This window comes from Mauremys mutica, chromosome 10 (assembly GCF_020497125.1).
Source record: "Mauremys mutica isolate MM-2020 ecotype Southern chromosome 10, ASM2049712v1, whole genome shotgun sequence".
Lineage (NCBI taxonomy): Eukaryota > Metazoa > Chordata > Testudines > Geoemydidae > Mauremys > Mauremys mutica.
Genome location: NC_059081.1, coordinates 39670564 through 39685252, shown reverse-complemented (window position 1 = coordinate 39685252; position 14689 = coordinate 39670564). Strand labels below are relative to the sequence as shown.

General features: G+C 41.3%; 1 protein-coding gene across 1 annotated transcript in view; it reads right to left on the bottom strand.

The window, feature by feature from the left end:
- The window catches only part of RAPGEF4 (Rap guanine nucleotide exchange factor 4), a 231270-nt gene extending 216921 nt beyond the window's left edge, over positions 1-14349 (bottom strand). The window contains exon 1 of the mRNA XM_045032700.1: positions 14093-14349. Within this exon, the coding sequence (XP_044888635.1) occupies positions 14093-14157 (65 nt within the window). The 5' untranslated portion in view covers positions 14158-14349. The remainder of the gene's footprint in view (positions 1-14092) is intronic.
- Between the last annotated feature and the right edge of the window lie 340 nt (positions 14350-14689).

Here is a 14689-nt window from a genome sequence, read left to right as displayed (position 1 = left end):
TATCTTCAAAAACAGCTACTCAAGTTCAAGGTTAAAAAAAAAACCACCACACATACAAAAAGGGAGAGCTGATTCTCCCACTCAGCTGTACATAATCTGGGAGAGTATTTCCCTTAGTGTACAGCATGTATCACTTTTCATAAAACATTTTAATATTTTGGCTGTGTTATTAATTATTTGTATGTTGCTCAGTGCTGTACAAGACACAGAAATCAGAGTCTTTGCCCTTAAGAGTCTACAATCAGTTAGACACAGAAAAGTGACACAACAGGGTCCTTCACATATACAACTAGTCCTTCCAGGGGCTAAAACTGCAACAGTTATTTCCAACACTATAAACACAAACTGAATGAGCTGACAAGTACAACTAACCACTACAGCTGAAAATCCTGCTCATTTTATCGGTATGTTAGAATATATATTTTGTTTTGAAGTCGCTGCAAAAAGTAGCCGGGTAGTCTTTTCTACCAGATGTGGCTCTCTGTGCCCTGCGTACCCACTTCCACCTTCTGGCAGGGAGGAGGGAAGGAGGGAAAAGCAGCAGAATCTCAGCAGTAGGAGAATGTTCTCCGTCCCCTACATCATGTGGGAGTAGGAGAACAATGAAGCAAGTTTCTCTTCCAAACAAACAGTTTTGGGGCTCACTGACTGGCTGCTAATTTTTCCCTTTGGCTCTCGGATAAATAAATGCTCTGAGAGAGAGAGGTATACTAGGACAGAATGAAAGAGGGGACTTGAAATATGATGTCATGTCAAGAGATAGTGTTAATTTTAACGTAATGGAGGGTACTCAGCCCCTCCCAGGAGGTGCACAGCACCTAGTCAGGCAGTACTGTCAATCCCAAGCACTAAAAAAAGTGCTGAGTTTGGCCTCCCAAAAACATCAGATATTTTTAAAACAACAAATTGGGGGGTTGGGGGTAATTTGCATTCAGTTTCTGACTCTTTAGGGTTCATATTTTCAAGCTTTTCCCCTCCCCCCATCACCAGGAAACCAAAAAAACAAATTAAAAAAAACACCCTAAGATTATCATCTATCATATGACTCCAGGAGCTGTAGCTTTATGAAAAACATGAAATATCACAAGACTTGCAATAAACTCATGAGAATTAGAAACACCAGTTATTTAGATGTAAGCATCTCATAGCAGAGACTGTTTTTCTGAAAAAAACACTCTTTTCCATGTATGCTGTTTGAGTCAAATGGAAAACATAAGTAAACAATGAGATAAGTAAAGCAAGACTCATCTCTTTATAGCCACTTTCACTTAATGATTTATCAACACGGGACTCAAGTGTTGGGATATGCAACACTGCATGGGAATAGTACAATAAAAAACAATATTTTGTATCAAATACCTTTAATATTGCAAAACTTAAACACACTGCATTTTAAGTTCAAACTACTTGGCAGTGTCCCTTGAAAAAACATTTGGCATGGAAACAAACACTGTATACACTCAGGCAATTCTGCTGAACAACAAACAGAATTTTCTTCCAACACAAAGGTCAGCATTCAAGCTGTAACAATTGTGAGAGAAATATAGATTTGTTGAGTAATGACATTCATAGAAATTTATCTCCAGGTAGAAATTCATTATTTAAATAGTGCAGCAATTACAGGAAGAGTTGCAAACACAGGAAAATATAAAACTGTTTTATTTTTTCATAATAAGATTACCTTTAAGAAAAAGACAAATATACTCCATATTAAAGAGAAATTAAAATTATAAGGAAACATATCTGTTTCATTTGTGAAAATATCCTTTCCACATAATGCACACTTTAGAACTAAAATACAGATCAAATGTCATTGAATTAAACACAAGCTCTCATGAATATGAACGAGAGCTCGCAAAGACAGTTACCATTCCTTCCGATCAGAGTGGAGCTAGATAATATTATAAAGCAAACATGCCATTTAATGTAAGAGACATTTTGAGGACTTTAATGTGAAGACTAGTGGAGATAAACACTGTTTGAAATGTACAACAGAACAATATTATTTAGTGACAAAAATATCCTGATATAAACTCTAGCCATGAGAATCCATGATCAGAGCTTTATTCTCATTGCACCTGCACCCATATATAGTCTAGCTTAATGCTGAAGTTAATAAATATTTTAACTTTACAGAAACTATGAGATCACTTCTGGAAGATTACATTGCCATATATAAATTTTGACAGCTGTTTAATTCAAAGATCATCCACTAAAGCCATTAAAGTTAATGTGCATTAACTCTATTGAAAAAATTAGTAAGAATACTAAGAGTTGCTATAATGCAAAATACAGTTAGAATGATAACAGAATAAAGGGAGTAACACAACATGAGCTGTAATGTACAATAAGTATCAAGCTGCAAAAACAAAGAAAATTAAATCTTGTATTTTGTATCAGTCCTAAATAACATTCTCATAAGCAAAGCAGGGAAATGTGGTCCAGATAAAATTACTATACGATGGGTGCATAACAGGTTGAAAGAAAATACTCAGGGTAGTTATAAATAGTTTGCTGTTAAACAGGGAGGATGTATCTTATGGAGTCCCGCCAGGGTCTTGCATGGTCCAATGCTCTTCAATATTTTCATTAATGACTTGGATAATGGAGTAGAAAGTACAGTTATAACACTTGCAGATGACACCAAGCTGGGAGGGGTTGCAAGCACACTGGATGACAGAATAAAAATTCAAATGACCTTAATAAATTGGAGAATTGGTCTGAAATCAACAAGATGAAATGAAGATAAGGAAAAATCAAATGCACAAATACAAAATGGGGAACAACTAGCTAGGCAGTAGTACGGCTGAAAAGGACCTTGAGCTTATAGTGGACCACAAACTGAATACCAGTTAACAATGTAATTCAGTGGCAAAATAGGCTAGTATTCTGGGGTATATTAACAAGAATGTCAATATGTAAGACACAGGAGGTAATAGTCCCACTCTAGTTGGCACTGGTGAGGCCTCAGCTGTATACTATGTCCAATTCTGAGCTTTTGAAAAGATGTGGACAAACTAGAAAGAATCCAGAGGAGAGCAACAAAAATGATAAAAGGTTTAAAATAAAAAACTGACCTCTGAGCTAAGGTTGAAAAAACTGGACATGTTTAGTCTTGAGAAAAGAAGCTGTGAGGGGACCGAATAACAGTTTTCAAATATGTTAAGGGCTGTAAAAAAGGATGGTGATCAATTGTTCTTGATAGTCACCGAAGGTCAGACAAGAAGTAATCAGCATAATCTGAAGCAAGGGAGATAAAAGCTTTCTAACCATCAAGGTGTTAAGTACTGGAATAGGTTACCAAGGAAGGTTATGGAATTCCCACCATTGGAGGTTTTTAAGAACATGTTGCACAAACACCTGTGAGGGAAGGTCTAGGTTTACTTTGTCTGGCCTCACTGCAGGGGGCTGGATGCGAAAACTTCCCGAGGTCCCTTTCAACCCTACATATCTGTGATTCTATGGTGTGCTTAGACATCCATTGAAGTTAATGCACTACACTGCCACTGGTGTGAGGAAGTTGAGAATCAGGGCCAGTATTTTTAAATGAATAGTCTGACATTTATCAAGTAATTTAAATGTAATAGTTTATGAAGTACAAATTTCAAATTTGACTAAACCTGAGAACCTGAATTTTATTTCAATGCATGAAGAATAAACATGGCTAAGGAATAGTAGTTTCTAGGAAACACACATTTTGGGTAGGTTTCAGAGTGGTAGCTGTGTTAGTCTGTTTCAGCAAAAACAACGAGGAGTCCTTGTGGCACCTTAGAGACTAACAAATTTATTTGGGCATAAGCTTTCATGGGCTAAAACACACTTCATAAGATGCATGGAGTGGAAAATACAGTAGAGAGGTATAAATACACAGCATATGAAAAGATGGGAGTTGCCTTACCTAGGGGGAAGGGTGTCAGGGCTAACGAGCCAATTCAATTAAGGTGGAAGTGGGATATTCTCAACAGGTGACAAGAAGGGAGGAAAAATCATTTTTGCAGTGCTAATGAGTTCAATGTAATCAAGGTGGCCCATTTCAAACATTTGACAAGAAGGTGTGAGTATCAGTAGGGGAAAATTAGTTTTTGTAGTGACCTATCCACTCCCAGTCTTTGTTCAGGCCTAAGTTGATGGTGTCCAGTTTGCATTTTGGGTAGTAGATTTTCAATTTATATCAGCTATTATGTATATTTCTGATTGGCAGCTGGGCTGGTACTTTATTTTGTCCCTGTTGCTCATTTAGAATAATTTAGCAATAGGAGTTTGGCAGTTGAACAGTTTAGGTTAAAACCACTTTCTGAAGTAATTGTTTGAGAAGTGCACCTTCTATAGCTCGTGGAGATGGCACAAGCCTGACTGCTGAGGTACATGGGTTTTCTTCCTGTCTCTGCCACTGACTTGCTGTGTGATCTTGAAAAAACAGTTAACCTTTCTCTGGAATCCCCATTCTTGGAGATTTTTAAGAATACGTTGGACAAACACGTGTCAAGGATGGTATAGGAATAGTTGGTATTGCTCAGTGTGGGGGACAGACTAGATTACCTCTTGAGATCCCTTCCAGCCCTATAATGTCATCTAGAATAGTGAAAAATAAAGATCATTGATGGCCACTTTGTTTTTGAGGACACAATTTTCAGTTCTGCTAAGGCTCCTTAACTAGATTTGGTTGAAACTTTTTCAATTAAAATTTGTTGAAAAATGTGGTTTAATCAAAACTGAAATTTGTCACTTTTTTTCATTTTCAATGAAAAAATGAAAGTATTTGGGATTTTTTTAAAAACACCAAAATATGAAAAATGAAACATTTTAGGATTTTGGATTTTGTTTTTGACAGTCCAAAAAATAGTTTATTAATGGGAATAAAGTTCATTTTCCAGCCAGCTCTATCCTTTATATTGCTCTGACAATGCCAACATGTCTGCGAGAGCAGCGCAAAACACACCTTACTATAAAAAAGACAACCAGGCCCTCGGTATCAAGGACAAAGGTAAAGGTGAGAGCAATAGCAAACGAGATGACATTAAATTATGTGCATTTTTGCTTGGAATACAAGACTTCAATGGTCAAATCCTATAAATAGGCAAGAAGCAACACAGACAACTGCAGATGCATCCAGCGCAGGCAGGTTTCCAGATGTATCCTGGTGTTGCAGAAGAGGACACAACACATCATTTGCTAGTGCACTTGTGGGCCGTAAAAAGATGCATCAGGCACATAATGCTTGTGCACTCACTTTGCCTACGTAGGTGTGTAAAGGAGGGAAGATAGAAAGGAAGACAAGTAATCCTGTATGTGCAAAAATGGAAGCTGATGCAACTGAAAATCCTAATCTTGTGATTACAGAAAACAAACCTTCCCGAGTTTACTTGAAGTACCTTGCTACTCCTGCCTTTGGTATGGGTATTTTCAAGCAGAGCACCTTATAAAATGCAGAGGCAACAACATTACAGTATGCCTATATTAATATTATATATCGTAGTTGTAAAATGGCCTTAGTCAGGTGACAGACAGGAAAAGTTGTTATTTATTTATCACTGTCAGAAGACTGAGTATTAAACAGGAAACTAGAAAACACTGGGCGAAACACTGTGATGTTGCTTCCAAGGAATTATTATAAATATAGAACTGGACTAGAGACAAATACACAGAAAGCAATGAGTGCTTCCTTATAGTCTTATAAAATATATATTTTTAAAAGAAATAAAACATGGTTGTCATAAGCAATAGTACAGCTAGATCAGGCAAGTTAAGTACAAGCCAATCAAGTTCTTACTTCCTTGAAACAATGATACATTGCCGAGGATGGCAACTACCTTCTTTCTATCACCATGTATTCCCCTTTCAAAATCCCAGTTCTCCACTTTAGTTTATCTGCACAATCACTATCAGCGCTACTCCTGTCTGTATTTATCACTAAGGGTATAAAGAGCTGGCTAGGTCCCAAACATAAATATAATGAGCCAGATGGGAAATCCTGAATCAAATTTTTGGCCTGATCCTATAGTCCAGTCTTAGTCTAATGAAATAAATGAAAACGTTGCCTGATTAAGGACTGCAAGATCAGTGTTCCACATGCAGTATTTTATTCTTGTTAGATCTAAATAATGGTGACCTAAAGTCTATCGGGGTAACAAAAGATACAGAAAGTAACTATATACAATATGCCCTCAAAACACCATTCATATCTAAATAATTCATAAACAGCTTAGCCAAGATCATTACATTCTTGACACACCAGGATAGCAAAGTTACATGATTTCCTCTGTGATCTGCTCCTGCAGTCAAACATACCAGTCAGCTAAGGCACTGCAGGTTATATCGAACACACAGGAAAGCACAGAATTATAATGACAGACCTGAAATCTCTGGGTTATCTAATTGTTGTGAACATTGTACATCATTAAAAAGAGTTGATGTCTGAATCAAATTAAAACCCACAGAAGAATAAAAGCTGTACTCTGGTTTTGTGAAATGATAGAATTCTGTAAAAGACACTCAGCCTGCCCTGAACACATACTGTATATTCATTTAAAATTAAAGATTTGAAAAAAAGAAGTCAATATAGAACTCTCTCTCTCTCTCTCTCACCGACACACATTGGGGTAAAAGAAATCAGGAGGGCTGCCCATAGGCTGAATACATTAAACACATTTGAACAGATTTAGCAACCTTTTACTGAGATGTATGCAGATAAGACATATGGAAAAATGCTAAGAAAGTGGGCCTGCTTCTGCTCCCACAGAAGTCAATGGCAAGACTCCCACTGACTTCAATGAGAACAGGATCAGGCTCCTTAAAAGATAAATTATTTCAGTACTCAACAAGAATGTGGGTTCACCTCCTCTTGAGAATCTATTCTGTCCAGTAACAATGAAAAATTCTTAACACAACAGGGTTTTGTGACCTTTTTTGTCTCTCTGACTGTCATGTTTTCCCTGTGCTTTGTTCTTATGACATTAACATATAATGTCTGATGTCTTACTCCTAAGTGCTGATGTTTGGCTTCTGTGTTCAGTAATGTCATCAACAAGGTTATGCAGTTTAAACATCAGTGATCCTAGCTCACATGGCCCTATGAAGTAATAACATACTTGTCATAAAACACTCTGGAGGTTCTTTACTTGTTATAAAATGCTCTCGTTTTAGATTTTTATTAGTTCTAGTTTGCCACAGACGTCGGGGAGGAACATGAAGATCTTAGACACATCATTATTTTGTTTGAGATGTTTTGCTACCTCTGTTTAAAGTTCCTTTTTTTTTTTTAAATTGGGTTTGAGATACCAGATTACATTTAGTTTTAAATTACCCTGGCTCCTTCTGTCACTCTACAGGGTAAATCCATTACAGAATTCTGGCTATATTAATAAATAATGTCTGCTTAACGTATGCTACATATTCTGTATTTCATGTTTATTAAAAGTCTAACAAACATTTAATAAAAAACAAGTATTTTTCTAAAGTGAACGGATACATTGAAGGGCTGAGGGTCAGTCCCACAGTTACAAAATCCACCTTTAAAATAAGGAAATGTCTTAAGATAAAAGAAACAGTATTATAAAACAAGCTTAAAATACACAGAAATTGCATAATAATTCAATGAATTAATCACAGAACACCTACAGAACAATATGAAAAATACATGTGGAAAAATATATACAGTAATTATATAATACTGTCAAGGTTCCTTCCCCACTCTGAACTCTAGGGTACAGATATGGGGACCTGCATGAGAACCTCTAAGCCTAACTACCAGCTTAGATCTGGTTTTGCTGCCACCACCCAAATTATTTATGAGTCATTTGGGAAACTCTGTCTACCTTCCCCACAGAATACCTCCCTCTCAAGTACTATAACCCTTCCCTGGGTAGCCTTGAGAGACTTCTCCACCAAGTTCCTGGTGAACACCGATCCAAACCCTTGGATCTTAAAACAAGGAGAAATCAATGAGGTTCTTAAAAAGAAGGCTTTTAATTAAAGAAAGAAAGGTAAAAATCATCTCTGTAAAATCAGGATGGAAAATAACTTTACAGGGTAATCAGATTCAAAGAGCCCAGAGAAACTCCCTCTAGCCTTAGGTTCAAAGTTACAGCAAACAGAGGTAAACCCTTTAGCAAAAGGAACATTTACAAGTTGAGAAAACAAAGATAAAACTAACATGCCTTGCCTGGCTGTTACTTACAAGTTTGAAATATGAAAGACTTGTTCAGAAAGATTTGGAGAGCATGGATTGATGTCTGGTCCCTCTTAGTCCCAAGAGCGAACAACCCCCAAAACAAAGAGCACAAACAAAAGCCTTCTCCCCACCAAGATTTGAAAGTATCTTGACCCAAAGGACCACTAAGGGGACAAGTATTAGCCAAGTTACCTGAGCTTCTTAACCCTTTACAGGTAAAAGGATTTTGGTGTCTCTGGCCAGGAGGGATTTTATAGTATTGTCTACAGGAGGGCTGTTACCTTTCCCTTTATAGTTATGACAAATACTGAAGTGAAAAAACAGATTGACAGAGCCAGAAGAGTCACCTACTACAGGACAGGCCCAACAAAGAAAATAACAGAACGCCACTAGCTGTCACCTTCAGCCCCCAACTAAAACCTCTCCAGTGCATCAAAGATCTACAACCTATCCTGAAAGATGATCCCTCACTCTCACAGATCTTCGGAGACAGACCTGTCCTCACTTACAGACAGCCCTCGAACCTGAAGCAAATACTCACCAGCAACCACGCACCATAAAGCAACACTAACCCAGGAACCTATCCTTGCAACAAACCCCGCTGCCAACTCTGTCCACATATCTATTCAGGTGACACCATCATAGGATCTAATCACATCAGCTACGCCATCAGGGGCTCGTTCACCTGCACATCTACCAATGTGATGTGCGCCATCATGTGCCAGCAATGCCCCTCTGCCATATACATTGGCCAAACCGGACAGTCTCTACGCAAAAGAATAAACAGACACAAATCTGACATCAGCAATCATAACATTCAAAAACCAGTAGGAGAACACTTCACCCTCTCTAATCACTCAGTGACAGACGTTAAGGTGGCAATTTTGCAACAGAAAAGCTTCAAAAACAGACTCCAACGAGAAGCTGCTGAACTTGAATTAATATGCAAACTAGATACCGTTAACTTAGGTTTGAACAGAGACTGAGAATGGTTCGGTCATTACACTAATTGAATCTATTTCCCCATGTTGAAGTATCCTCACACCTTCGTGTCAACTGTCCGAAATGGGGCCATCTTGATTATCACTTCTAAAGTTTTTCTCCCCGGCTGATAATAGCTTCTCTTAATTAGCCTCTTATAGTTGGTATGGGTACTTCCACCTTTTCATGTTCTCTGTAGCTATAAATATCTTCTTACTGTATGTTCCATTCTATGCATCCGATGAAGTGGGCTGTAGCCCACAAAAGCTTATGCTCAAATAAATTTGTTAGTCTCTAAGGTGCCACAAAAACCCCTGTTCCTTTTGCTGATACAGACTAACAAGGCTGCTACTCTGAAACCTATATAATACTTGTAATCTTGCAGCATTTTCCTCTGTAGTTCTCAATGCACTTTACTAAAATAGTGTTATTCTTAGTTACAGATGGGATGAGGAAAAGAAATAATGTTTTTTCAAGGTCACTCAGCAAGTCAGTAGCAGAGCCAGGAAGAAAATCCATGTTTCTCACCTCCAGGTTCATGACATATCCCCTAAATAACATTGCCTCTGTAGAAAGTGCACTGTTGTCAGTAGCTACCGGCGTGGTACTCTGCTCTTGTTCAATGATGAGAACAGTTGGCTGCGTGCATGTTCCCTCTGTGTGCTGCCCCGGCTCTGCACAGATAGCTGACACAGCAAACCCCGAGAGAATCCCCAAAGACCACAGACTCTAGTAAGGTACGAAGGAACCCGAGCAAGGTTTATTGTCAAACGAAGCACAGTAATAGTTTCCTATAGACTCTACAGGACATACTACGAATATGTGCCCCCTGGCAATGGACACAGCTCAGTCAGTGGCGGGACTTTCCACTGCCCCCTAGGCTGGCCAAAGACACGCACTCTGGGACCTACTGTTATACAGTTACAGGACAGATTACTCATCCCTACTGATGTATTGAGGTACAGCCTCTTGGCTCATTAGGGTGCTGTCTCCCCTTTGATCATGTTGTTCCAGACATACAGATCTATCCATCATGCTGTCCTGTCTTTAAGATGCACCTGCCTGTTCCTTGTTGTCTATGGAGTGTCCTTGTATCAGGCTGTCCAGGTGCCATCTTGGTACAAGTTCCTGTTATTAGCCCTTATGTGTGAACTCACCTGCTTCTAACAACCCTCTTCTCACCAATTTCTGTGAGTGAGGCCTGCCTCTGGCTCACAGCCCAGCTTTTGCTTAGCAGTTCCTGGAAGTACTTTGGTTCAGGCCTCAGACTGGGCCTCTGACACAAGAGGTTATGTTTCAGGGCCTCATCTTACTACATGCACTTCTCAAACAATTACTTCAAAAAGCAGTTTTAACCTAAACTGTTCAACTGTCAAACACCTATTGCTAAGTTATTCTAAATGAGCAACAGGGACAAAATAAAGTACCAGCCCAGCTGCCAATAAGAAACATACATAATAATAGATATAAATTGAAAACCTACTACCCAAAATGTGTATTTCCTAGAAACTACCATTCCCCACCCACATTTATTCTTCACGCATTGAAATAAAATTCAGGCTCGCAGGTTTAGTCAAACTTGAAATTTGTACTTCATAAACTATTATGGTTACATTACTTGATAAATGTCAGACTATTCATTTAAAAATTCTGGCCCTGATTCTCAACTTCCTCACACCAGTGGCAGTGTAGTGCATTAACTTCAATGTCAACCTAATGTCAACATACCATAGAATCACAGAAATGTAGGGCTGAAGGGATCTTGAGAAGTTTTCAAGTTCAACCCCCTGCAGTGAGGCAGGACCAAGTAAACCTAGACCTTCCCTGACAGGTGTCTGTCTAAACCAGTGGTTCCCAAACTTGTTCCGCGGCTTGTGCAGGGAAAGCCTCTGGCGGGCCAGGCTGGGCCGGTTTGCGTACCTGCCGCGTCTGCAGGTTCGGCCGATCGCAGCTCCCAGTGGCCACAGTTCGCTGGTCCGGGCCAATGGGAGCTGCTGGAACTATCTAGCCAGTTATTCTTTAGTTGTACATTTGATTTATCCTTCCTAAGTGAAGTATTCTGCACTTATATATATTGAATTGTATCTTGTTAATTTCAGACCAATTCTCCAATTTGTCAAGGTTGTTTTGAATTTTAATTCTGGCTTCCAAAGTTCAAGCAACCTCTGTCATGTTAGTATCATCACAAATTTATAAGCGTACTCTCCACTTCATTATTCACGTCATTAATGAAAATATTGAGTAGTATTAGACCCAAGACTGACCCCTGCAGCATCCCACTAGATATGTCCTCCCAGTTTGCCAAAAAATAAATAAAAAATCATTGATAACTATGCTTTGGGTACGATCTTTCAACCAGTTGTGCACCAACATTCCCTCTAATTTTTTACAGCCATGTGCGGAATTAATTTTGTTATGTGCACCAATATGGAGGGGATGTGTGGTGGGGGGGGGGGTTAGAGTGTGGGTGGGGGCTCAGAGCTAGGGCAGAGGATTGGGGTGTGGAGGGTGAGGGCTCTGGTTGGGAGATGAAGGCTCTGGGGTGTGGCCGGAGATGAGGGGTTTGGCATGCAGGCTGCCCCAGGGCTGCGGTGGGGAGGGAGGACACCCCTCAGCCCTCTCTCGCCGCAGCAGCTCTGGGGCCAGGGGAGAGGTGCCTCTCGCCCCTGCGCAGCCCTTGAGAGCCTGCTGCACAGCCATGCAGCTTAGAGGGAAATTAGTTGTGCACCCATTTTATAGTAATTTCATCTAGACACATTGCCCTAGTTTGCTTATGAGAATGTAATTTAGGACTCCATCAGCTGCTTCTCCCCTATCCACTAGGCCAGTAACCCTGTCAAAAAGGAAATAAGGTTGGTTTGGCTTGATTTATTCTTCAATAGCCCGAATGGATTTGTCCTTATAACCCTTTTATCCTCTAGGTACTTACAAACTGATAGTTTCATAATTTGCCCAAGTATCTTTCCAACTTTCAAAATTAGGCTGACTCTAGAAATTCACCTTTTTAAAGGTGGGTCCTATGTTTGTCCTTCTCCAGTCTTCTGGGACCTCACCCATCCTCCAGTAGTTCTCGAAGATAACTGCTAACTGTTCCAAGCTTGATTCTGCTAGTTCCTTAAGTACCCTAGGATGAGTTTCAGCAGGCTCTGACAATTTGAATACATCTAACTTATTTCAATATTATTTCACCTATTCTTTCCCTATTTTGGCTTGCATTCCTTTCCCCTTGCTGTTAATATCAGAGTAGAGAATCAGGCCCATGCTTTCAGCTTAAGTAGCCCATAATTTTATATGTCTGACCAACGTACTCCAGTTTTATCTGTATTTGTCTTGGTAGTTCTAATTTTCACAGATACTGTATATTATTTTTTAACAGAGTTATACTTTTGAGTAACAGCCTGCATTGTGTAGGTGTGGTGGGCTCAGGGAGGCTGTTTCAGCCAGAATTCTTCTATGGGATCTGAGGAGTCCACACTGGACGGGGAGCTCTACTATCCTCTCAACTTGTGCTCTCTCCTTTGGGATTCTAACACCAGTGGCACCATGGCTTGCACCTGCACAAAGGCAGAAGGGACAAAAAGATTCCTTGTGCCAACCAAAATATAGCCCAGAATGACTCCTACTGCCAGAAGCATTCAATAATCTGCTATATTGTTAAGTACAGTACATTCTCTTGGATATCTTTGAAGCTTGCAGTGTAACCAAATCAATTAAATCTGAAGATAATATAGTAAGGAATGTATAACATCCCACACCTACATATAATCAGACATCACACAGCTGCTGACAGCATAGGACTTACGTTTTTCCCTCCACCAACACCCAGTGTGAAATACAAAAGTGTTTTTTTAAATAACTATTTATTTACATTTTATAAAGTTTTTCACATATCACCTTTTAATGCATGTTAAACTATAAATACCAACTGTTCAGTGTTTACTACTAGGCCTACAATCTGATCCAACAGAAAATTATCCTGTCAGTGTTTTGGGAACAATTACAGTCCATTGATGTGCTCTTTAAAGAGACTGCAGAGAAAACTTGTATTTATACAAGTCTCTACAAGCCAAGGGTCCTTCATCTGCCTGTGTACGGTGGTGAGGATCTTTTCTTTTTTCAGCCTGGTGAATGGGGTAGTAGAATGGGGGTCTCCTTTTCTCACCCTACATGGATGATGGAAGGGAGATCTTTGGGGAGAGAAGGATGATCTTGATGGGGTTCCTTCATGCAAATCCATATCTAGATGTGGAACAGGGCCTATGAACACAACAAACCGAATGGATGGGTATCACCTACCCTAGGCATTCAAAAGGCAAGTAGCTGTGGTTGACTTTTAGACCATCCGTCTATTAACTGAAAGCTTCACAGGGTTTATGCTGTAATCCCAATATGCAGTCATTCAAAGCATCCACTGGAGCTATTAAACCAGAGTGCACCAACCCCGATGTTATTTAGGATAAAAAAAAGTTACAGCTAGAAAAGACCTAGACCACAGTCTCATTCCCCATCAATGCAGGATTTAACCTCTCCCATAATGCCCACAGTAGTTTTATCATCCGTGCTGGATGTATGCTTGTGTGCTGCCTACTGATTCCTCTGCCTCCTGCACCTATCGGCAACCTCTGCAAGGCCAGCAGCAGCCCTAAACCAACACCCATCAGAAACCCCCCCGGGGGGGGCGGTTCTTTGATACATTTCACCTCCACCACGTGCAGTATTTCCTAGGTACCAGAATCCCGGGGCAACGAGACCCGCTGGGCTCTTACAATGGCACCAAACCCCCTTCTCCTGCCGGTGCCTGTACCCTCCTGTGGGCATTTTCAGCCCCCGAACGGCCCCACTGCGCCCCCCAGCACGCTGCTTATGTAAGCCGGGCTTATGGGGGCCGCAGGCACAGCGGGGCCCCCTCGCCCGCCGCCGCTCCCGGGAAGAGGCTGGTACCTTTTATCCAGGCAAGCGATCCACTCGCTGGAGGAGGACGAATGGGAAGCGTGAGCAGCGACCATGTTTGCCCGGCTCCCTACGTACCCAGGCGGCGGCGGCGGCTCTGCCCCCTCCCCTGCTCCCTGCCTCCCCCTCCGCCCGCGGCTGCCGCCTCTCCCCGCGCTGAGCAATGGGCTCTCCCAGCCGCAGGCTCCGGCTGCCTCCGCGTGGGCAGAGCCACCTGGCCCAGCGCTCGGGCTCCCCGCGGCTCAGGTGCTGGCTCCGAGCAGGGCGGCCCTTGGGTCACGGCAGAGCGGAGCCAGCCGGCGGGAAGGGCACAGCTGGGGCGGGGGCGGGGGCGGGGGCGGGGGGGGGGCGGTCACCTTGCGTGAGAAAAACTCAGGGGACGGGACCGAGCCTCCCTATAGCGCCGGCCTCAGCGTCATAGGGGCAGACGCTGCAGGCTGTGTGGGGCCCGAGCCGCGCCCAGCGCAGCCCTGCCCGCTCCAGCCCCAGCAACGGAGGTGCCGGAACGGGGGCTTGACGCGGGTTCCCTCAGTGGGGATTTTTAAGTGCAGGTTAGACAGACACCTGTCAGGGACGGTCTAGGTAATA